The sequence below is a fragment of the Apus apus genome, chromosome 6 (genome assembly GCF_020740795.1).
Source record: "Apus apus isolate bApuApu2 chromosome 6, bApuApu2.pri.cur, whole genome shotgun sequence".
Classification (NCBI taxonomy): Eukaryota; Metazoa; Chordata; class Aves; order Apodiformes; family Apodidae; genus Apus; species Apus apus.
In genome coordinates, this window is record NC_067287.1 from 324,242 (window position 1) to 349,594 (window position 25,353).

At 41.8% G+C, this 25,353-nt stretch overlaps 1 protein-coding gene across 5 annotated transcripts in view; it reads right to left on the reverse strand.

Annotated features, from left to right (window-relative positions):
* Window positions 1-250: 250 nt before the first annotated feature.
* PKP4 (plakophilin 4) overlaps window positions 251-25,353 on the reverse strand; it is an 82,183-nt gene continuing 57,080 nt past the window's right edge. For 4 of the 5 annotated variants that reach the window (XM_051623436.1, XM_051623434.1, XM_051623433.1 and 1 more), the window contains exons 8-22: window positions 24,708-24,899; window positions 22,978-23,176; window positions 20,559-20,691; window positions 17,577-17,790; window positions 11,503-11,686; window positions 10,021-10,138; window positions 9,350-9,541; window positions 9,041-9,214; window positions 8,094-8,244; window positions 6,390-6,582; window positions 5,495-5,579; window positions 5,264-5,381; window positions 2,655-2,786; window positions 1,837-1,910; window positions 251-1,261 (exon numbers count right to left, since the gene is read on the reverse strand). In XM_051623436.1, coding sequence (XP_051479396.1) covers window positions 1,013-1,261; window positions 1,837-1,910; window positions 2,655-2,786; window positions 5,264-5,381; window positions 5,495-5,579; window positions 6,390-6,582; window positions 8,094-8,244; window positions 9,041-9,214; window positions 9,350-9,541; window positions 10,021-10,138; window positions 11,503-11,686; window positions 17,577-17,790; window positions 20,559-20,691; window positions 22,978-23,176; window positions 24,708-24,899 — 2,408 coding nt within the window. In that variant the 3' untranslated portion in view covers window positions 251-1,012. The remainder of the gene's footprint in view (window positions 1,262-1,836; window positions 1,911-2,654; window positions 2,787-5,263; window positions 5,382-5,494; window positions 5,580-6,389; window positions 6,583-8,093; window positions 8,245-9,040; window positions 9,215-9,349; window positions 9,542-10,020; window positions 10,139-11,502; window positions 11,687-17,576; window positions 17,791-20,558; window positions 20,692-22,977; window positions 23,177-24,707; window positions 24,900-25,353) is intronic. The other variant, XM_051623438.1, reaches the window with a different exon arrangement.

Below are 25,353 nucleotides of genomic sequence, written 5' to 3' on the forward strand. Positions count from 1 at the left end.
TTGCCCATATCAGCAGTAAAAATACCAGTCTAAAGAATAATGGGAGGAAAGTGCATAATTTCACACTTTGGTTTGCCAGCCTGACAAATCCAGAATATTTCACTGAGGAAAGCTGGGAAAACAGCCCAAATGTCTTGATATGTTTAACCTGTTTAAAAAACATGCAATTAAACTTCATATTAATGGTATTTGTTTCTGAATATCACACACAGAAAATAAAATAAGAATGAACAGGGAACAGCTTTCCATGGATGAGACTTCCATATTTATTGTTACTCCATGTGCATAGAAAATGGCAGTGAAGTTCCTCATGAAATAGGCAGGGAATGGGGGAGGTGTAGATATACTGGACTGGACTTTGTGCTTCAAAATTACACTATTCATTTTTAAATGTTTTAAAGTTTGTGGGTTTTTTCTGTTTAAAATTTGTAACATTTTACTGGAATTATTTTTTTTTTTTGTGCATGATGTTTCCAATTTGTGTTAAAATGACACACTGCATTACAAATGAATGGCACTTTAAACCAACGTGGCATTTCCATATTTACACCAACGAAATAAATTTACAAGACGTAATAGCATACAATCTTGACATTTAGTAATAGCAATAAAACAAGGGCATCCATTTTATTTTTTCTGTACAAACTATCAGAACAAGACTTTTATTCACATAAAAAAAAAATAAATCAGCTTTAATTTGCTCTGACCTACACACTTTCCAAATTCATTTTACTCAATTCTCAAACCTTTCATCACATCGCCCACACCCTCACCAGACTACAGGAGCTACAAGTAAGTATACCTAACATCTAAACAGAGCAAAAAAACCATCCCTTCCAGTTTTTCTTCCTGACAATCCCTCACTCAAAAAAAAAAAAAAAAAATTAAAAAAATCTTCCTTGTTCCTTCTCTCGTTGCACTTTCACATTTCATAACCAACACAACAAAGGAGGCCGTTCTGTTCCTTCTCAAGCAAGGATGAGAAATGCACTGGTGTTTCTTCTCTCTGATGTTACACCCAGGAATCGGGAGAGCCCGGGTACTGTTCTGCTCTATAAGAAGATCGTCTGGTGGAATAAAAGTCTACATAATTCGTGGTTGACTTCAGTCCATACTGAGTGGTGTAATCGGAAGCAGCAGGGAAGTGCACTCGGTCATCGAAGTACGGGTCCTCGTAGCTGTGCGGGGACTGCAAGTACAGCCTGTACGCCTCGTAGGTTTTTCTGTTGGTATCTTCTGGGCTGTAGTACAATTGCTGATGCTGTTGAAAACATGATAGAAAAATAAGCTTTCCAAACACAGCTAGCAGAGAAAACACTTTCAAACAGATTACACAGAACCTCTCCCTAAAAAGGTGGGTGCAGCTCTAACAACGATAGTAACGTAGGCTTCAAACCTCCACGAAATGTACCTAATTTTTAAAGGCAACTAGATGGAGGGAAAACCTCTAACTGCCTGCGTGTCTCCTCCTGCATTCACTGGGAAGCCAATATCTCTCCAGAAGTAGCACTTTTAGAGCATAAGGAGAAAGTACAGAACCTGACCACACCTACCAAAAAAAAAAAAAGTCAAGTCAGAAAAGGGGTCTCAGATCCCACCATAAGATGAACACACTAAAACATGTGCCTACAAACCACCCCACAAAGGTAAGAGAAGTGCATAAGCAATTGTTACTCTAGTACCCTAATTGCCCAGTAACATATTAATTCTGCTACAGATGACTGTTAAAAGAGCACTCCCACATGACTAAGTCCACTCGAAGCCCCTGGAGCTCCAGGGGCTCTAGATGCTGAGCCCTGCTACCAGTGTCACTGCCAAACAGAGCGATGGAGTCACCTGCAGTCGCCTGTTCTGCTCTCTTGCTGGTGAGGAATAGGAGCTGATGTAAATTGGTGAAGGTTTGCTGGAACCTGAGAGAAAAGAGTTTATGGCATAAACGTCAGTCTTTGTTCCTTCATCTCTAAGTCTACTGGCTTCTATTTTACATAAAATAAATTATATAGCACCCAAACAAAGAAGTCTGCAGACTTTAGTATCTACTAATAATATAATATATGATACTATATAACAACACAATATGGGCAAATTTTGTCCCTCAGCAGTAGCTAAACTGAAACCAACAGGCTTGTGTTGTGTTTTTTTTGTTTTACAGACTAATAACCTTTAAAGCAAGGAATTTCCTTCTCATTATTCACTGACATCTCGTTTTGAGACTTGTGTCAAATAGTAAGAAGGAAAGAGGTATCAGGGAAAAGATGAAATCTTGGCATAATTAAATTATATAGTATTAGATTAATATACAATTGGACATTATTGTTTATAATATTTATATATATATATATATATAGTATGTGTAGATTAAAACTATTTTCTGTAATAAGATTTCAAATAAAAATTCCAAACAACTCTCACCACCCTATACATAAACAGATCTTCTCTTATTTGGGTAATATGTGCAATTTTAAATAAAACAGCAGAGACAGATGAAAAACCTGCTCTGTTACAAATGCAAGGAACATACAGAATAAACACCGAAGACAACACCAAGCAGCAACAACCCTGCTAGTGCAACTGTCCATATCATGACTGTGTAACTCCCCATGCAAGGAATATTTACATACTCCAGTTAAAAGCTCAGCTAACTGGGATCTTACCAGTATATATGTCTTTGTGTGCAATGACCTCCCCTTGGCTATTGTAATACTGCATGGAAGGCTGAGTCCTCTCGTACTCGGAGCGGGGCTCCCTGATCCCTAGTAAAGCCGGGGACGAGGACGTGCTGCCAACTGATGAAAACAGAAGGGTTATCAGTACAACCAACAAAAGCCTTTCCCATACCTAACCTTCTCTTTATCCTCTCCTCCTCATTCATTCTTTCCTCAAGGATTAAGACATGAGATGTGGGAAATGGACAAAACTGAAGAACCCCAGTGACAAAAGCTACCAACAACGTGCCACAGGCCTTTAATGTTATACCTGCTGGTGAGTCACTGCTCTATAATGCTGGCTGAAATAGGTTTCCATTTATGTATGACAACTGTTTTGCATTTAGAAGATGATGCTCCTGCTGATGTTTATGATTTTATGTAAGTTATACTTAAATAGAATCTTTAAGTCCGTCTTATGACGTGGGACATGAAAATTTGCAGCCTGCCTGGCTGAAGTGCTCCATGCACACACACACTGCTGCCCCTGGTCTTTGCTTAGGATGCAGGAGGGCATCCTGGACATCCTGTGCTGCAGCTGCTGTGAGATCACTCCAACACATTGATCACTTTGTGTTCTTACTGTGACCAGCCCAGTCTCTACTGTGGCTGTAAAAAGTTTGTCCTCCTAAACCTTCCCTGTTTTACAGACCCCTCAGGTTCTGCTGCCTTAGAAAGACTCCAGTAACATACTTGAAAATGATTTCTAGAAATTTTGCTTCAAAATATAAATCAATGATCTCTTCTTCTGTCAGCTGTGTCCATGACATCACATCTCATCCTTCTGTGTTATTATGGATGATTTAATTACTGATACTATCCTGCCATATTCTTGGCTATGAAAGCAAAATTTGGGGGTGTAATTAAAATTCTGACCCAGGACAACACAATATGTATGTGTTACTAATTGAGACTGAAACAAGGACAACTGCCACAGGCCAAGTGTGACTGCTCTGCCATGCACCTTCTGTGCCAGTCCTGCTGTGCACGTGTTCTCTGCACCAAACTTCCACCTCGTTCATGCTTCAGAACAGAACAGCAGACACTTCTTACTAGGATTTGGTACTAAGAGTGCTTTGAAGTACAATGGCTTCTGAATCTTACGTTAGAGCTGCCCATCTCACTTCCCACTGGTAGTTCAAAGAACTGGAGGAACACAGTGGTCCTGCTGGCCTAGCCTGGGAGAGACAGAGATCAGGATCTGAGTGTAGCTACTGGAATATCCTTGTACTCTGTGGTAGAATCTGCTCAGTTTCCTGAGCTTCCATGTCACTGCTTATCTTGAGAAGATAGTTTTGGCTCTGGCAGTAGACACATACCTTCAACAGCCTGTGAATTCAGGGTGGTGTTTTGGTGCCAGTACCTGCAATTGGCAAGTAGGTGTAAAAGTAAAAACTGCCTGCACTATTATGTAGTTTGTGAGTGACAAAAATACTTGGTCAGAACATTCTTTTGGAATCCTGGAGGGCTGGGAGAAAACCAAATGCGGAGCACAGTATGATCAGAATGACACAGCCCTCTGGAATACAGTTTGCTCTTGTGTGGCAGTAGACAAGGGGATCAGTGTTGCAATGTGGTGGCTGACAGAACTGCACACAAAAGCTGGGCCATGCACTTTCCTTCCCTTCTCAAGGTACTACAGGTGTACTTCTCCTAGGAAAATAAACCCCTGGTGCAGTCCTTGTTTTTCAAGTCAACGGTGTCATGAAGGAATGTGTGAGGGTTGTTACTTTTAGGTAACGAATTAAAGAAGAGAATTGCAGGAACTGGTGAATTATTTTAGCAGTGATGGTAGATAGGTACTTCTCTGTATTAAGAAAACTCTATTCATGTAAAAATAGAAGAGTAAACTGGTTAAAATAAAATGCCAAATGAAGACAACATACAAGTAAGCTTTGTATCAGCCCCCTCATGAAGATCTAAATCCTAGCGTGAAGGTGTTAAAGGGACAAAGGCAATAAATAAATAAATGAGTCAGAAAAGTAAAGTTTTTCTTACTGTCTTGCTCATCCTAACAGGACATTACCTAATTGGGAATGAAAACAGGTTCCTTGCTATTGGTCTGTTGTTTTCTATGCCATCAAGTGCCCATGTTCTGTGAGGTGACATCTAAAATGCCAAGTTTGTCAGGTTAGAAGTGTCTTTCTAGAGGAAAGCAGTTGGTATCAAAGTCCAGGTGTGTACTCTGAGGATTTTCCTCAGCACCAAGTCTAACCTGGTCCCATGAACCAAATGCCCACTAGCAGCTGGAGCAAGGTAGTGGTCTGGAAGGACACCACCTGATCTAGTTTCCTCCAAAAGGAAAACGAGTCACACACTCTGTGACTGCAGTTTGTTTTGCACTGAGGAGTAAGTGGGGAGATTTTCTTCAAAGTGCTCCTTATCCAAACTAAAATGCTAATGCAGGGACATCCACAAATCCTGTGGCATCCCAGAGGAGGGAGCACGTGACCTCTGTGCTTTAAACAGAACCAGCAGCAAACTGAGAGGCTATTTGAGTCTGAACAATGAGGTGCCAGGTACCCCTTCAGTACATCTCTTCGTGTTTCTGGACCAACCTGACTGTATGACAGGTGACATCTGCTGATTTGCTGTTGATAGAGAAGGGTGTGATTTGAATCTCTCTCGCTCTAGTGTCGATACTGGTGTAATAAAATGACTTTGATTCCATCCATCCTGTGGAGTAGCACAAACAACAAAAAAAAAACACCATCAAAGTAAATCACTACTCATTAAATTAAGAGTTTTTGTAGAACAGTTTTCCAGTGCAGGCTCATTTTGTAATGTACCTTCTTATAAATGCTACGGAGATCTCGGTACTGCCATAACGTGTTCAGCACCTGGGCAGCTGCCTTGACAACCTTCAGTGACGACCTAAGGAAGCAAAGAATATTGCATTATTGGAAAGGCACTTAATTCCACTTACAAAGAACAATCTTCCTGAGCTACATCATAGCCTAAACCTTGCTGCTGTGAAGCAAGTCAGGCCATCTCTCCAGGCCTCACTCATGCTTGCCTGTGTTTAGGCAGTGTGGGCACAGCTGCCTCATCACAAGGCTGCTGCAGACCCTGACCAAGCATGACAACCATTCCTGTCTCCAGCCTAGATGTTTTCTCTTCAGGTCACCTGCATGAGGAACACAGATAGAAGGGTTGAAACAGCTACTTGGCAAAACCATGCTGACTGGTCCTAATGACCCTCTGATCCTTGATATGCCCAGAGACAGCACCAAGGATAAGTTGCTCCCTCAGCTTTCCACAGATGGAGGTGAGGCTGACTGGTCTAGTTACCTTGGTCCTCTCCTTACCCTTTCTGGAGACTGGAGTGACACTTGCTTTCCTCCAGTCCTCAGACACCTCTCCTGCTCTCCTGGACTGTGAGTGGCTGACTTTCAGAAGCTCTAAATATTCTATTCATCTTGTAGGTGTTTAAGAGGGGACAATTTCCTAAACACCTTTTGACCTGAGCAGGGCCCACTCATGTGATTACTTCAAGCAACTGTAAAAGCCTCCACAAGCTTCAGGCAGAGACTGGTGGTCCCAACTGCCTGCCCAGAGGGGCTCAGGTCCTGCCAGGTCAGGACCCAAAAAACAGATCCTCCAAAAAAACCCCAACCATTTCCTGCCTTCTTAGGCACGTTAAACGGAACGAACAGTTCGGGTGTGAACCTGGTGCCCACTTGCCTGTCACCCCTTCCTTTCGTTATGTTCACCAGCTTCTCGATGCCGCCGGTGTCCGCCAGGGCCTTGGCGTTCTCCATGTTCTTGCTGGTGACCTCGTGCAGGGCGCAGCAGATCGCGGCCACCGTCTCGTCCGACAAGACGCCGGCGCCGCCGCCCGGCAGCCGGTTCACCAGGTCCCGCATCGCGTACTTGCCTGGAAGGGGGAGGCAGGCGGTGAGGAGCAGCACCGCGGAGCCCGCCAGCAGCCCACTGCCCAGCGAGAACACCGGCCCCTCGCTGAGCCTGGGGTTTTCTTCCCCTTCCACCTTAAACATGTGGAAAGTTGCGTTTCTACATGAAAACGGGAACATTTGCAGTCAGAAAGTATTTGGAGGCAGCGGAACGGTCCAAAGAAAAACACGGCCCTGTTCGCTGTGATGGGAGGAGTGGTGCACGTTCCCAGGCTTCTTTTATGGGATGTTAAAGAAATCCTCAGAGTAACCTGGAATTTGTTTTCTTTCAGACACGCTGTTCACCTCATTTGTTACTCATAAGAGCTCAGATCTCAGCTCTTTCTGATTCCAGTTACTGAGTGATGCACAGGAATCATCTCAGCGCAGACAAAGGAAATTAACTAAAGCTACAGTAATTTTTTGTGTGTGTTTAGGCTGTGCTGTTAATTGAATGATTAATTGATTTTTATTGAAGATGTATTTGTACATAACAGTGAATAACGAACAAGCTTTACACAAAGCCATTAGCTATTTGCATAACGTGCCTGAGGGAAGAAGCCATCCAGAAAGGAATTCTGCAAACAAAAGGAACAACTTTTCAGACACCCTGAAGAACTAACACCAACAACTGCAGCAGCAGCACCCTGTCACTGCCCATCTCCTGGCAAGCTCATCAACACATCTGCATATACTCATTTGTTTCGCTATTTTCCTCAGAGTTTAGACCATGTAAACCCATTATTCCTGCCCGATCTGATGACCTGAAGTTGCATAGAACAGATGACTAGCATGGGGTAGTTTACGACTCACTTCCTGTCTCAAAATATTTTATACAAAGATTAGTTTCCAAGTGCACCTGGAAAGCCAGTAATTCTCTCAGTTCAGGCTTTGACAGGGAGAAGGAATGGGTGGAGGTGCATTCCTGGACTGAACAGTTCTGCCAGGATGGGGAAAAAAAATCCTGAGAATATCAGCTGAGCATGACTTGTACATGGCCCATGCTACAGAACAGAGCTTTCTTTTTGCTAATTTGCTACGTGTGTAACAGCCACACTGCAAGAAAACATCTTCTGAACATCCAAGATGGAGAAGCTTCAGAAGTTCATAATAAACATCTCTTCAGCTGCATCTACCTTTTTGAGATGCTCTTATTTGTATCAATAGTTATTATATACTTCTCCCACTAGTCCACAGCACAGAAAATGTTTCTGAAACAAAAATGACACTTTTTAAGGTCGTGACACGTTAGCAGGGTTCATTCAGGGCACAGCAGCCTGAAGCTGAGCACCATGCAAGATGGCCAAGGGCAAACTGAAATGTCAATAATCCTCTGAAAAGATATTGCTGTCAAAAAGATTAATTTCTGTGACACAACTGCCATGATCCAGTAAAATCAAGCATCCTGCTTCCATTGGTGGAATCTCATCCTGGTGTTTTCCCAGCACCAGGTCTGACATGCTGGTAACTGCTCTCTTCTACAGTCTGTACTTACCAATAAGCTCCTTATTCCGAACATCTAATGCCATGTTCCTTAAGGCAGTGGCCACAGATGAAACAACTCTGTCATTATCCATCCTCAGCAGCTCCACCAGGATGGGAAGTCCTTTTTCTTTTCTTACAGCAGCTCGAATGTACGCTGCAAACTAGAGCAACACCCCAGTTACCCACAGATCTGCCCCAGCATCCTGACTGAAATAACCTCTCTGACTGCAGCTCTGAAGTTTGTTAGGGGACATTTTCCACAGAAAACATGATGTGCTAAATGCCTCTCTTTTCTGTTGTTATAAGGGCTCAGCTATTTGTTGTTTTCACTCATTCCTCTTACAAAGCAGTGCTTAAAAAAGTGGTCTAACAGGCAACATATCTTAACAGATGACAAATTATTGAAATGGGAACAGTTTGCTTTAAGTTTGTTCTTTTTTAAAGACTAATTTTATAATGGTCATAAAATGACAAAGCTACAAGCAAAGGAAGCAATTAACTTTTTTTTAATCTCACCATGACAAATATGTAACATTTATCAATGGTCTCACGTGGTGTTTGTAACACACTGCATGCAGGGGCCACAAGCAAGAATGCATGGAAACAGGTAACACAAATAGTAAAGCAAATACAAACAATTTATTTGTGCTCTGACAGGATGTTCCCACCAGAACTCACAGCTAGAAGATGCTAGATTATTTTGACCTAATATGCTCTAGAACAAAGCTTCTTCTGTTTATTAAAATAGACGGTGCCAATTTCAAGGACAGTTTCCATGCTGCTCTTCCTGTCCAGCAGTTTGGTCACTGCTTTTCACTGTGGAAGTAACTCCTGCAGCATGTGAGGACTAATAAGACACACCCATTACGTGTTCCTCCCAAACACATTTCAGTATTTTATATATATATATAAAAAGCTAAATTACAACAATTGGAGGATGAGCAGGAATTCACATACCTTCCAGTTACCCGCAGAGAGATTCTGGAGAGATCCTGCAGAGCCCTCTAGAGTAGCTGGATTGGAGCTTTCAGCTAGAAGTGTGAGGTAAGGCTTCACCACGGATGGGTGCCACAGCATTTCCACCCCTTTGGGAGACTTGGAGAATCCTGGTATAGGGCCAACTCCATCCCACTGAGAAGTGAACGTATATTTGTAACGACACAAAACCTTCAGATTCTCATTCAACACATGAAAGCTTTTCTTCAAGCTGGATACTCTCCCCCATCATTAGCTAAATGCATTTGTGATACAAGGAAAATGGCAAACCTGATCCTCCTGTGAAGTTTTTTTTTTCTTCTTCTTTTTTTTCCCCCAGCAGCTGGGCTCTGAGTCTTTGCTAGGTGATTCTTTTCCTAACAAGTCATCCAATTCATTGATTCCCAGCAGACGTGCCTGAGGTACCTCCAGTTCCAAACGGTAAGAAAGGTTTCTCAAGGTACACACGCAGTTTTCCACTGTCTGCAGCCAAAGGAGAGAGATGTCATGTAATTGGTTACTTCCTTACATAGTGATAAAGGAAACCAAAGTAATTAAGTAGAAGTGAAAAGGCATTTGGAGCACAAGCACTACACTGCATGTAATTCTGGGCCTTGGTCTGTTTCTGTGGGAAAACTGCAATCTCCTCATACCCTCAAATATGAAAATATAACAGTAATCTCAACTATAGTGGCTTATTTTTTAGTATTCTGAAAATGAAAAGCACAAGAGCTTATTTTATTAAAGAATGAATACTTCAGGACTGCTGAAAATGAACAGCACAGAACAAGTTACTCTGCATCATGCAACAGAATTTGATTGTGCATCAACCATCCGGGGCTGGGAGAGGAATGCAGCTGAGCTAAGCACAGCACAGCACTGAGTTATGCTCCACAAACCTCAGAAGATCCTGTCAGACACACTGCAGCACCTACAGTCCCCCAGCTGGAACGTGCACACACCTTGCTGTCATAGTCTGATGTGTTCACACAGGTGTGGATCACGTAGAGCAGGGAATCCACCAGCCCTTCGCAAGACCTCATCTGCTTCCGGGCTTCCTCCCCGGCCGAGCTGAGGTTCCTGAAGGTTGAAACGATACAGGAACACAGTGAGCTCACAGTCAGACACACGTACAATCGTTTTATTACACAGCTTGCACAAGTTCTTTACACAGCTGGTGGATGACTGGGAAGTTACAAGCCAACACACCATTTTGTGCAGCAACCACCCCCAGTTCTCACGAAAGATAAAGACGATTCAAAGCTGCACGTCAAGACAGCACGGGCTCTTTGACAGAAACAGCCACAAGGAGAACCCCCTTCCCGCAGACTTTTCCATTCCAAGCCCTCTCTGTTGTACAAGCCCAAATCTATGGTTTGTGTGTGCTGTAGAACAGATTGCCCAGCTTGTCTGTGTCAGAAATATCCTTTGTTGCCTCTGTTTGAAACTGGATCCATTCAGTGATCTGCTTTGTGGTGCAGCACCGTGACCATCATGAATGTTCAATTAGGGTGCAGAGAAAGGAGAAGGCTGCACTGTGCTTTAGAATAAGCAGGCAAATACTTGTCTTGGAGGCAAAGCCTGCAGCTCACGCTGAGCAGGTGCACCCTGAACACAGTGCTGCTGCCAGAGACACCTCTGTGCCTGCCCATGGAGGTGCTTTTCTCTGCACACCATGGCTGCACAGCCATGCTTGCACATCCCCGAGTTCAAAAGCAGTGCAGAGCTCAGCATCTTCAAAAACAACCCAATAGACAACAACTAAAACATAGTTCATGAAACTATTTGGAAGTTTAGAAGTATTACCAGCAAATAAAAGGCAATTCCAGTCCTGTTTGAACACTATTGCCTTGCTCTGCTGTTTAAGGGAACACAATTTGAAATCTAAGAAGATTATAAACAAACATACAAGTGAAAAAAATAGCTCATATACCAACCCTGGCTCTCAAACTCTCTTTTCAGATATTTTACTATTGCTTTTTATTATTCTGAATCCTTTTTTTTCTTCTTACTGCTGAGAAATCCACAAAGGGGATACTCAAGCACTCCTTTACTGATATGTGTGCATATACAAAAATGGTTATTTAAATGTATACAAGAAGAATCACCACATGCACTTTTTTTTTTCCTAAATAATATTCCTAAGTTCTATACACAAGAATTGCAGTAATTAATAGGGGAAAAGTGCAATGATTGCAATTTATAAAAACACAACCAAAATGTAACCACCAGCCATTACAGTTAGCATCTTTTAGTAACTAACTGTACTTTTCATACATTTCTAATATGGAAAAAAACCCCACAGATGCAGAAGCTGCCTAAGTGATAGAACTTTCCATTGTTTATAGAATGCATCAACTCTTTTGTCTTGCAAATTACAGTATAAAAAGGACCTGTTGGATAACACGATTACTCTGTAAAAGTCTTGAAGAAGAGCAAATTACCTCAGGCACCCCGTGGTATTGCGTAGAACTAGAGACGTCTGAAATTTGATTTTGTGATCATCATCAAAGGAAGAGCTGTTCCATCCAGAGTGTGGCACGATGACAGTGCTTGTCAGGGTTGACAGAGCATCTCTAATGATTGTCATCTTGACTGCATCGCAGGAAGACAAGTTCCAGAGAACCCCTTAAGAGAAGATTTCCATGGCAGTAAAGTCAGAAAAGATTTGGCAAACAAAGATAAAGCAACACTAGCAACTTATGGTCCATCACTTTAAACAGGAGAAAGACATTTTACCTGTGCAAACCCAAAAGAAATATAATTAGTCTGCAATATAACCTTAATATTCCAACATGACTGGTCAATAAATGTCACCGAATTAGAAGATGCTGTGACTGGAGCAGGTCTGCCATGAAAAGATCCCTGTTTACAAAGCAGCCACCCCCCTAACTCCTGCCTGAGCTCTGACTGGAGAGCTGGAATGCAGGAGGGTCAGCAGAACAGCCCTAACAGATCACCAGCTGGTCTCCCACGATACCAAGAAGGAAAACATGCATATCAGGGAGCAAATGCTCTTCTTAAGGAAAAACACTCAGCTGAAACACACACTGAAGGACAGGAGATGTTTCTTTCTTTCCTGAGGTTCAGCTCATTCTGCCACCTGAGAGGAGAGGGGAACCCCCACTGCACCTGAGTCCAGGGAAATATTCCCTACAGGCACACAAACACCTGCAAAACACCTTTCCAGCTTTCTGAAACATAAGTGCCTCGAGCTCACTCTATCTCTCTAATGCTAATATCTTTCTTAGATATCTAAACACCAACCCTGACTACCTGTAATGGGAAGAAAACCTGTCTTTTTTTATATGCCAGGCAACACACCAAATCAGTGCATGCTGGTATCAACATGTCGTAGTGGATGCTTCTGTTCAAGAGATCACGAATGGATTTGCCAAGACTCCTATTCAAAACAAAAAATGGAAGTAATTTAGTAATTCACTGTTAACTCCAGTTTTACTGATGTCTGCCACTGACCTGCAGGCAGTGTCTCTGCTGGAATGGAGGCAAGTACCAGTGACACTGCTTCCCAAGAGTGCCTGGCAGGAACAGCACCAGCACCACTAGCTGGTTCCTTTCCCAGAGAACACCAGCGTAGAGGGAAAGGTGTGGAGATTTACATTAACAGAAAAATACCTCCAAGAAAGCAGTTGCTGATAACCTCCTTCCAGTAGCTTCATATGGACATTACTACCATGGGAGGCCATCAGCAGTAAGCTCCTGGCTCCCGGAGGGCACATGGAGGAGGTGACTGCTCCACTCAGAGAAACGGGTCGTGCTTTGTACTTCAAACTGTGCTGCAGCTTTGGGTGGAAGGGCAGCTAAAACAAGGCAGCTACATCTCAGCAATAAAGGTTCTCCTTACGGATGCCTGTGTGAGGGTGCACCCTGATTCCTGGCAGCATGGTCACCCAGTGCCTCACTGGTTCAGGCCAGGCTGCACTCCGAGATGGGAAGGCAATTTATCAGAAGAGATAAGGCATTTCAATGAACTCTGCATGCTATTAAAAAAAAGACATGACCTCCAAAGGCTGAGTCTTCAACAAGGTTTGGGAAAGGGAAGAAACAGACCATTATCCTGATTTATATGAAATCTGGAGATTAAAGTTATAAATTACTTTTTGAAAAGGAACATGGAAGAGACTTGGCAACAAGAGAGAGAGATTGGCAAAAAGAGAGAGACTGTTTACACTGGAAATACCTACAACTTCGCAGGCAGAAGTTAACAGCTAAAAGAGAGGTCATAAGAATACAAGTGCAGAAATTAAGTGAGAAGAACCCAAATCTATGGATGTCATGGCTGAAAGCTCATCAGTGTTTTGCAAACATAAGGTCTTGTGAAAACATTTCTAAAAAAATGACAAAGAAGGTATGTTGGCAGGAGGGTGGTGGCCATGAAAGAGTTTTCAGTAGAGGTCTCAAGTGTGATGTGACATGATCCCAGATCAGTCAGAACCTGGAAAGGCAATACCCAAAAAGGAGGAATGCAAGATGAAAAACAGGGAAATAGATGGCTTTGGTTTGTTGATTTTTTTTCCAATGATGAACACAGGAAGAATGGCCTGCACTGGCACTGCTGGTCTCTTGCACTGTGAGCCTAGGATAGCAGATACTATTGGATGCAGAGCTGGACATACAAGAGCTAATGTAAAAATGCTACAGAAACTTTCTTCCTGGAAACGACAGAAAGAAGTCTGGAGTATTTTACATTCACCTATTAGCCAAATGAAACTGGTCTCAATCTTTTATCCTTCTATAGTTCTGTCCCTTCAGAGTCTTCTTACATAACATTCTGATACAAAAGTATGAGCACCGACACAAATTATCAGCAGGATTGTATATGCAAGTAATATGCTAAACACAGCATTTAATAATCTTTTTCATCATGAAGCACAGCTTGAAGTTCATCTAAACTCTCACCAAGCACTCATCTTACTCTATTTTCCTCACATACAGTACTTTCAGAATTGTAAAGCAGTAGAGCAGTGTAGACTCAGCAAAAAACATGAAACAGCATTTCCACAACAGGCCAATGAAATTGCTACAATAAACCATTTGGTTTTCAGTTTTACTAGATCTCGAACATTCAGTTTCCTCAGAAATAAATTATGGGGGGACAAGACAGTAAATGCCACAAGAGAGAACCAAAACTAAAGTTTATGAGGGAGCAGAATTTTTTTAATGAGCCACACCAAGCCTGGAGCAGCTGGAGCAGCCGGGTGCTGAGGGAAATGCCCAGGCAGCAGGGGATGCCCGGCTGCACCGGCGGGCACTGCTGGGCAGGGGACACATGGGCTGTGCCTCCAGAGCAGCAGCTCACTCAGGTGCTTGCTGAGGAACTGGAAGAGAACAGCCAGCAGCAGCTTCATCTCATAGGTGGGCAAATGGCATGGCCTGAGGAGACCAGCCAAGGAGCTCCCTGAGCTCCATCCCTCCAAGGAGCCTGTTCAGCTTTCACCAATACTAACCTGACCATGACGATGAGCCTGGGAGTTCTGGAAGAGGACATCACTGGAGTTCCACTGAGTAACTATGTCAGAACTTGCCCAGAAGCTGGACTTTCAAAGAGGTAGCTTGATTTAATTAATGATTTATTACCCCTATGTTCAATTCTGTGAAGGCAAAAGCTCTCACCAGGACAATCCGTTTTCTGAATTTGGGAGAAGTCTTCAGCTATTTATTTTGCAAATTAGAGATGTGTATTACTCAGCTCTTTAATCTTCATGTTAAAAATGAGAATGCCATCTGATTATTTGTAGAGTGCTTATTTTAAGATAACTGGGACCAGATTTAGTACTTACTAGAAATAAACCTTGAAGGCAAAGGCAGTTATAATTTGGGAAGTTTCTATTCAGACAAGGAAATGGTGGTAGGAACTGGTGCAGAGATGTGTTAAGGTAGGAGCCTCCTGGGATTACAGTACAATTTTGGATGTCATTTAAACAACAGCACCTTTGTATTCCTCACTGTTGTGGCAATACACTGAAGTATTCAATTGTCACAGAATCATCTGCCAAAGTCCCAAGAGACAGTTTGAAGCCCTATATAGAAGATGAATTAAAGAAAAAGTTTTCTATGTGTATTAGCTACAAGTTCCATCATTCTGGAAGAATCATGATGATCCCATTCACAAGTAACTGTGCAGCAAGATGAGTGCTCAGGCCATGTATCTTCCTAAGCAGATCTCTCTTGTCCCTAGTGTCTCTGGGTTTGCAAGGAGAGGAGCTTCTGCTTGCTGCTCATGTTACACTTTAGTTTGTGTGTAATTCAACTGATTGCTTCAGCTGGCCTCCTGTTTATTGCTTAGTCTATAGAAGTACTATAAAACACAGCAGAAAATTCCCAAATCACAATTAGTGCTTGACATTGCCCAGAGGTGAGGAAAACCTGAGATGAGAAGGTTGAAGTGCAAAAGTTATCAGCATTACCAAGCATGGATAACTCTTAAAGAAGGAAGGAAAGCAGCAGTGACAGCACTAGGAAAATAAGTAGGTGAATAAATAAAAATCAGTAAGCTTTGCAGGAGAGTTTTAAATGCCATATGAAAAAACTTGTGTAGTTCTAATGAAAAGTGGATCTTTTCTTTTCTCTTTTTATCAGGGACTGCCTGCCCTACTTTTGCCTGAAGTTCTGGCCCTGCCATGAGTTCCTGCAATGAATTCCACTGCCACTGCTCACATCAGGTAGTGCTAACCAAGGGGGCAGCAGGTTTATTAAGAGCAGCAGCTGAGGTCAACTGCTGAACACAGCCACCCCTGCAGGTTGACACACTGATCCCCAAGCACTCTGGATTCTACAGAGTGGAGCTGAGGTAAAGACAGTAATGTGCAAGTTGTGAAAGGAAACTATGCCCCTTTCACAGAGTGCTTAGCTTGCAACATTCTGTGGGACTTGCAGCTATTTCTGTACCTTCTCAAAAGCTACCTGAGGCTGCCTGGAACTGCGGAGCCCTGAGTCCTTTTCCCACAAAGCCACAGCACCCAGTGCCAACTGCTGCAGGAAGGCAGCCCCCCAGGGTGACACTGTGTGCACCTGTGACCATGCTGCTGACTGAGAGCAGCACTGACCACCTGAGGCAGTGCCAACGGGAAGACAGAAGCCATGAACAATTGGCAGGACCACCAACAAACACCTCTACCCCTTTCAGGATGGAGCTTTAACATGCAGCTGAGCTAGTGATTAACTGGTGCTGGAATCTCTGCTTAGTGTAGAGGGTTTTTTAACAGTGACTAAATACCTTCTGTGATTAATAAATTTACTTTGGTTTTGCTTGTGGAACCATCCCTAGCATCTTAAAAGCACAAGTAATTTAGATGCCTAAAACAGTAATTTGCAGAGCAGATAAGGCAGCTAAAGTGTAATTCTAGTTTTAAGTATTCTATTTACAGAACGTCTTAAGGAAAAACCTGTATCCTTCTAGAGAGAACATGAAAGCTGCATGTTGTCTTCATGCTTGCTTATGTAGAAAATACTTAGGAAAAGTAGCCTGCATATGAACTTAAATGCTTTGGATACATTCTGTACAGAGTCCTTTCTCTACTTAATACCTTTGCTAAACAAGGAAATAACTTGGAAAGTGTCGCAAGCTGGTACCGGGGACTTATGTGGGGAAGAAAAGAACAGTTTCCCACACAAAGGCTCCCAGTATGTCACCTCTGTCACTTCTAATTTGAGCACTGTGCAGCTTTGCTGAGTAGGTAAGTAGTTAAGCTAGGAAGCTGCTAAACCTTGAAAGGACTGTCTAAAGAAAGTTAAAACTGCTTTTTTCTACCCTCTCATGTTTTTCAATTGCCTAAAACCTTAATGGACAAATCACTCCTATATTAAGAAGAAGAGATAGCAGATGTGTGCAGTGCCCAACAAATCCACTTACTTTGATGGAAATTGAGTGCCTTTGTATATTAGAACATCAAATCATTTATTATTTCTGCATGTTCTGTCTGCACCAAGTGCAAAGGAGGTCCATGGGCTACAAGCTAAATCTGCTACCTCAGAGTCAAGAGATGAGGAGTGTGCACAGTCACTTGCTGTGACTCCCCTAGAAGGCTGAGCACTGAGATGCTTCTGTAATTTGCATACTTTTAAATTTATGCCTGTACTTCAACATGCTTACATAGCTTGGGTCCACCCTATGAATTCTGCAAGAGCTGATTTACAACTATTGTCAGCAGATGATTAAAAAAAAGCCTGTAATAAAACAAATGTTAGAAGTCAATAAAGAAGTACCTCTCCAAGACCTAGATGTATGTAGGATAATTATACTGGGGAAAATTTACCCTAAGTGGAGCTTTAGTGCAACTGCCTCAAGCTTCACTTCTCCCCACGAATCTGTACTTCTGTGCTCATACTTTAACTGCCAGTAATCAAAATAATTTTGTATCCACAAAAAATACCAACGCATAAATAAAAACCCAGTCGATACAGTAATTTCCAGTGACGTAACAGTTATTCCAGTCTTGTCCACTTCAGAAAAATAACCTGTGTTATAGCTCTCTGCTGGTTTCTATTCAAAACTCACCTGTCACAAGCTCTTTTACTTCGGCATCGACAGATTTCCTCAACAACCGTAACAGGGCAGGTATCCCCCCAACATTCTTCATTGCTATTTTGTTTTCATCAGTTGACTTGCCATAAACAAGGTTTCTCAGTGCACCACAAGCATTCTTCTGAACTTCCAGAACTCTGTGATCCAAGAGATCAACCAGGTGCTTGATTCCTCCAAGCCTACATACCTAGAAAATGGAATGTTGGGAAAATCAGCACACATGGATTTCACTCTACAGATTTAAAAGGCTTTTATTTTTATAAAAACAGTACATTCAATTCTATTTCAAGAAGAAGTATTGTTGGTAAACGTTAACAGCTTGATTGTTACACTGTACTGAAAATTCCTGTGAACCACTCACACCCTGTTGGAAATGCTGATGGATATTTTCAGGGACCTGCTGCATTCAGAGAAGAATTGTTACTCCTGAAGTCTTGTCTCCCAGGGATGCAGTTTTAAAAGCAATCTCCTAAAGCTCAGAATATCTTTTTAGGGAATACTGGAAATAAGATTTAAATGCCAACTTTTACACTTAGCTACACACACAAACCAGTATGAATTAGCATATATCTAGTTGTTGGCATATCTGAAGTTCTTTTAAAAAGGAAGCTCTACTTCACATGCCACGACTTTCAGCTTGAAGCTATTCACCTGGCAAGATTTCTATAGCTAGCAAAGGAGCATAACCTTAGAGATAATTTAATTGATACAGACTACACTGCAAGCATGTGCCACAAGATGCTATAAAAAATTAGAGTCCTTCTTCTTCAAGGCAAATAATTCTTATTTCTGTTACTAAATAATGAAGCAACAAATAACTATTTCTAATTTTCAGTTAAATCTCCCTTTTGTATGTCAACACAGCTCATTAAACACTACATCAACACTACCCATTCATAATACAGATACAAGTTATGAACAACAAAATAGATTTATCTTTTTTCAATGTGTACTCAAAACTTGGTAAGATACAGTTTTTGTATATATAATTAAAAATAAAATTGGACTAGAAATCCATTCTTAAGTTTTGTATTTTGCTGAGTCATGAACTATTTTAAAACATGGCAGCTGCTACTAGTTTGAATGGGCATTTCAGTGTCTGAATTAAAAATCAGATTCTTCTAAAATGATACAGTCACGAAATAATGTATCAGTGCTTTGTGTATTTGCAGATAGATGCTCATTACATGGAAGTGTATTTATTAATTCTATGTAGTTTGATAGCTAATTTGAATGGCAAAGATCCACTCCCACAATCAGGTTTTAGCAAGGCAAGCTTTCTAGTTCATTTTGTGAAGCTTTCAATGCCCTTAACAGTCTAGCAAATTCATCTGGTTTTTACCACAGCAATAAAATAATGCAATTACATATTAAAGAAAATACAAAAGCAGTCCTCAAATAAAACTTTGCTGGATTTGGCACTAAAATAATTATTATTCTTCCCTATTCCAGAGAGTTTCTTGTGCTGGCCCCTGCTTTGCCAGGGAAACCATCATGTTTTCAAAACCTGCTGATCCCTGCCCTCCATGCCAGCTTCCTGAGACTGAAACCTCCTCAGCACCCCCTGATCCTCTGAGGCTCCCTTTCCCAGAAGCACAGGGATATCTTCTTCTCCTAGAAGGCAGACAATTGCATTCTCTCTGCCATAGCATTCTAAGAATTCCTAACAGCTGATAATTCCCATTCAAAAGAAATAACTACCAGTACGTAAATCTCCTCTGTTTGAAAAGGTGGGATTTTCTGTTCCAAAACTGCACGCCTGCAGAGGAAGGCAAAGCCCCGCTGACCATTGCTCCTCTGACCACTGCAACACAGCTTGGCTTCTGAACCTAAACCCAGGCCTTTTGCTTTGGATAAGGCTTTATGAGTTTGACGGTATGTCTGTAATCCTTTGTACTTGAGCTGATTTAAAGACTCATCAAATATTGGTAATGCTATGTGGGTTAAGCAGCTGAGACACCACTTCCCACAGGACACACAAGGTAGCACCACATCCCACTTCTGCTTCAAGTTGGGCATATTTCTTCTACCTCTGTGTACTTTTGTAAAAAATAAAGCAGATGTTCCATAATTTCTAAAACAAATTCTGTAAAAATTAAAATGGAAACAGTGAAGAAAAACACCTCCTATAGATTAACATACACAGACAAATACTACCCCAAGAATTCCTAAATAAGCTGTAATATCCCTCATAAAATAGCAAGACTGCCTTGTAAATATCTACATCCGATTATCACTGTGATCTTTACATCAAACCCACCACCATCTTTTAATCTGCCTTCCAGCAACAGTGAATTAACGTTGGGCTGTCTTCTTACAAGTGTTGCATCAACATTTTATTAACATAAATAATATTTATCCTGAAAATAACAGGCAGCACAACACATTCCGTATGAACAAAAAAGCAAACTCCTTCAGATCAATAGCTCATAGCTGCTCTGCAGAAACAGCAGATCTTCAAATGCAAACTGTTTTGAGAAATTGCAACTATAATCTAAATTTTCACTCAGATGTGCCCTTCCTCCACGTTATTTTGACATAAATACTATCCTTGATGTATTTCTAGGGTTAGATTTCTTCCCTTTGCTTGGCAGCTCACTCATTGCCTATGATGCTTAAAATACCTTGGTCAAACCCAGGGGAAAGCCTTCCAGAATTCTTGTTTCTCTTAATCTCCAGCCATCAAAAGGTTACTCAAAAACAGGCTCTGCTAAACATACATTACAGTACTGCTAGATTACACAACTTGAATGTAAAATATTTTCATATCATTTCCATGCAGCCTCCTCTGAGAGGCCTGAATGTTTCAATGTTATCATACATCTGATACCAACAGAAACACGGCAGCGTCCAAAATCCTGTGTTACGCTGGGGAAAAAGCAAACAAAAAGAGAGGCGAGAGGTCTGCTTTTCCTTTTAGAGCTTCCCCAGGGACAGAAATGCCCAGGCAGTTACCTCTGTCTTCACTTTGTTGTCCCCGTAGCAGAGGTGCTGCAGGTAGGCAGCTGCGTTCGCCTGCACCGAGGGGAACTGGTGCTGCAGCATGTGGATCACTTCAGGCAGCTCTGGATCTCGCCAAGCAAACTCCCTTCATGGATGAACACATTCAAGAGAAGGCATTAGTTACTAGTGCTAGTTTATTTCCTAAGCAGAATTACTAGAAATCTCAAGAGTTTCTCAACAATTCCATTTTTGTTCTGTATCAGGGCCAGGAAAAACAGGTATATTAGAATGAGTCACGTCAAAGGGATGCTTTCTCTCTTATGTTCTTCACTTAGCTTGGTTGTTGATCACACAAATATGTATCTGCATGTAAATAGATATAAAATAAATGATAAAACCTCAAACATTCAACCTACATAAACCTCCCAAACCTTAAACATATACTACAACAGATACCCACTTAATACTGCCCAGGGCCACTTCTTCCACACATCTTTTCTCAGTGCTCAATGTTCTTGCTAGTCTGAAGTCAACTCTACTTCAACAAAAGCTGCAAAGTCTGAAATGTCATCACCAGGATCACATGCAGGAAGTTTGTGTGACCTGAGTTAATCAGGGATTGTAAACTTGAAATCATTAAAATCAAATCTCCTTCACTAAACAAAATAATTTTGCACAGACAAATCCTGGAGAAGTCATTAAACATATCCATACCCAACGCACAGATTTACAAGTATAGTCATTAATATTTGCTTGATTGAGAAGAAATAAAAAACAAAAAGTTGTTCCAAGAATAGTATTTGGGGAGCTATTCAAAGGCCAATGCTATCCTGGCCAGTCGGGTGTACCCAGGATTCCTACAGTCACTGAAAAGGGAACATTCAGTTACGTGCCTACTTGGAATTGCTCAACAATGTTGAGGTTTATTTCTCCACACTAATGACAGGAAGACCCCAGGCAGAACTGCCTTTCTAATAAAACCAGCAGCATTCTGAATGCTCTCTCAGTCTCATTCTAGAGTGATGCTTTCAAACAGCCCAGCCTGAGGCTACTGTAACATCAGCCTCGCCTCTGCAACAGCACGATATGCAAATCAGAAAATGATTAAAATGGAAGGTAGAAACTATTGCACTGAGAAATTACAAGGTAAGAAGGTGCCTTCGCAATGAAAAGTGAGTGAGAATTTCTTTAAAGATCCTTGCTATGAATGTGAAGCATCCCTGTAGTCTGTAACTTCTCCTGTAAGCTGTGCCAGAACAGGCCAGCAGCAGGATGCAGTGAGCACGCTTTGCTGCTTAGAGGCAAGACTATCCTACTCATGTCACTTAGAGCAGTCTGCCATGCAGGTACATGAAAGTAATCCGGTCTCTCAAGATCTATTAAATGTTATATATTCATTTCCTCTAATAAAAACCACAACAAAATCTATTAAAAATGGTGCTTTCGTTTTTCAGACTGAAGGATAGAGCCAAACTAGGAAATAACTGAATCATGAGGCTTCTGCAACATGGGAAGCCCAAAAGCTTTCAGTGCAAGACCCCAGTGTGACCATCGTTCTCTGGTGTTTTTCAAGGTTTGTTCCATGCCCTGGTGCCTCCATGTGAGAGGCCTGGAGGCAGCACTGAAGCCTACACCCTCCAGCACGAGGTGCTCTGTGTCCAGCCCTCTCTGGACCAGCAGACCAGCTGCAATGAGTGTCTGGAGCTGCCCCACGGAACCAGCAATCTGAGCACAGCCTGGGATGTCTTGCCAGCACACGCCCACACGGAAGATGAAACGTAACCTAAAGCCCTCCAGGCTTCACATGGACTGGGCTCGATGCTCCCATCTTAACAGACAAGGTTTTAATGAATAGTGTCTCTAATAAATTACAGTATTACACCTGTCACATGCCCACACTGTGTACATGCATTTACAACATCAAACTGGTAACTATTTTTAAAATGTGTATTTGTTTTCCAAATGGTACATTTATACACCATTTTAAAATTGATTTTGTTCTGAAATTTAAGCAGGCTGTTCACAAAAAATTCCCTCAAACACATTAGGCATGCACTTTCTAATTTTCAAGCCCTGGTTACCATTCCCATAAAGAGAAAACTTACACCAATACTACAGATTGCTCTGTAGTTACTTCAAAATATCCTAGCCAACTCTCATCAAACTTTAAAGTATCTCCTGTAATAACGTCTACATGAAAATAAACATGGAGGAAAAATAGAATAACACCTACATACAAGTTGCTCTTTCTTACTGTAACAAGTAGACTGCATTTATCACTTTGGCTATAAAGTATAGATCTTCATATCTAAAGGATGGTTTAAACAATGCAAAACTGGAATATGCACAAGGTGCCACAAATACACAAGTGCTGTCTGAAGACCCTTGTCACGCCAGAGGTGCGTGGCTCTCCAGAGCCCAGGGGACTTGCCTGGGGTCCTTCTGGATGCTGTCTATGGATGGAGAGCGGGTGGTGGGCTCGTCGGGGGGCTGCAGCCTGCCGTAGGGCTCTGCCAGGCGGTACGGCCGGAACGGCTCCGCGTAGGCGGCTGCCGTGCCCAGAGCAAAGTTGTTCCTCTGGAAGGTGAGGGTGCTGCGCTGGCTGGCTGATCTCTGCAGATTGCCAACTCCTAGGATGAAATCAGTGTTAACACAAACCAGCTCACAAACGTCTGTTGAAGAGAAGCGGCAAGAGGTGGTCAAAAGTGTAAACCAAAAGAAAAGAAATCAGACTTTAAACCGCGTTCCGTGCTCCATGCTGAAAGCTGTTGCCAGATTTAAGGGAGCAATTACTCAATGGCCCAAGGGAGACAGGGAGGTTAGCTACAGAACTAAAGGTCTGGTGGAATCAGGCTCATGCCTCAGCTTTCCTCAACAAGTATTTAAAGTAAGAAATGCACCTTGTCCCATGAAGCAGAAATCAGGATGCAAAATATTTTCAAAGTCTAGAATAAAATGCAAGTGCTAACAGTAACTCAGTTTCACTAGAAAGGAAAACAAGCAAACAGAAGTTTATACAGTTGATGTGCTGTTTTTCTTTTCCCAACCACACCTACGTTTTCCCTGACAAAAAGCTAAGAAGAGGATTGTTTCAAGGATTAAGCTGTTTGTTTCAAAAACAGGAACATGTATCTTCCTGACTTAACAGAGCTGCTGTGGCAGCGGTTGTTCTGCCAAGCTAAGGGACATGAGGTAGACAAGTAGCCATGGAATTCCAAATTTCAGTTGCATTTCCTCATTTGCACATCCTGACACACCCCGTTTGTTTACTCTAGGTTGGAGAAGACAGGAGAATTGCAAAAACTGTTGCTCCTTCAACATTCCATACTCTTAATATTTCAGTTACATTAAAAAACATTAAAAAGCCATTTTCAAATGTGTGAAAATGACATATGAATTCGGACACTTCTCTATAAATATTTATAGAGAGTTTTGGAAATGTCTCCACTAAACAAATCATTAATCAACCTTAAAGAACAATCTGCACTGCAACAACTATTACATTTCTCTTTACAGAAAATCAGTTCTAATACTAATCTAATGCCTATGTATTTCATAATGCACAACAGCAATTCTATCACAGAATCACAGAAGTATTTCAATATATGATCTACAGATACAGTATTAACAGTTTTAACATTATCCTTTGCTGAGAAGTTGGGTAAAACGGTATTTTTACTGTGAAAGATGCAGAAATTCAAGTGTGTAAGCTCTCCCATGCAGTAAGTAATTTAAGTACGTAAGCTATCATCTTACTATACTGATGAATTAAAAAAACTTGAACAAATTGAATTTGGAAGAAATTGAGTGAAAGAGGAAGCAATTTTTTTTTGTATTGAGAAATATGCTTTGCTTGGATAAACCCAGGTGTGAGATACCAAACAAAACATTCTGACTCTAAGCTGACACTGATAGACAGCCCCAAGCGTTTCTTGCAAACATCACACAAGCCTTTTAGTCCCTGCTGGTTATTTTAAGTCCTTCAAACCCAGTTTCTATCTCCGTTAATTTATAACACCTAGTTGCTCGTTTTCCACGGGTATTAGGGATTATCTCATACATGTTCTCCCATATGCCACAGGTTCCAGATGAACTCCAGGAAGTAGAAGAGGCATGACTTTGGGACACAGCAATGGAAGAGCTTTGGAGCCCCCTACCCACCTGACCCTGTTCGATACAAGGCTGACTGGGACCCCTGGTGGAGCTCCACTGTCCCGTGGTTCGGGCTCCGGTAGATGGGGCTGTAGTAAGTTCTGCCTTCGTAGATGGGGGTGATGTGCAGGTCAGGAGACACGGCTGATCGCAGCTCTTGTCCCAGCTGGCTGTGCTGACTAGCATAGGAACTCCTCAGGCCTAGAACCAAGAAAAGGGGAATATGTATGTCAAACCAGAACAATGTACATGGCCCAAATCAGCTAAAGCAATAAGGCTGTCATGATTGAACCTTTCTGCTTTCAGCCAAGAAAAGGAGTTAGTTTAACCTGCAGTTATAAAGGTTTATTCATTAAACTTCTTTCCGCTATTAAATGATCCATACTGAAAGAGTCATCAACCGGGCAGCATTTCTTTGGTGAAAAGTTTTGTCCATACCTTGACAACTTTTCAGTTTTCTAACTCAATCTTTTTGTTAGCATTTACAGTTTTAAGTCTGACATAGGCAGAGTAAAAGCCAGGTAGAGAGCATGTGCAGGTCACAGTTGTGAACCTGACAGATACCCACTTGTGAAACAGGGCACAGCCTAAAGGGGGTCACAATCCTGAAAATGAAACATATAGCAGTAAGAGCAAAAGTCTTCTTGGTAGTGGC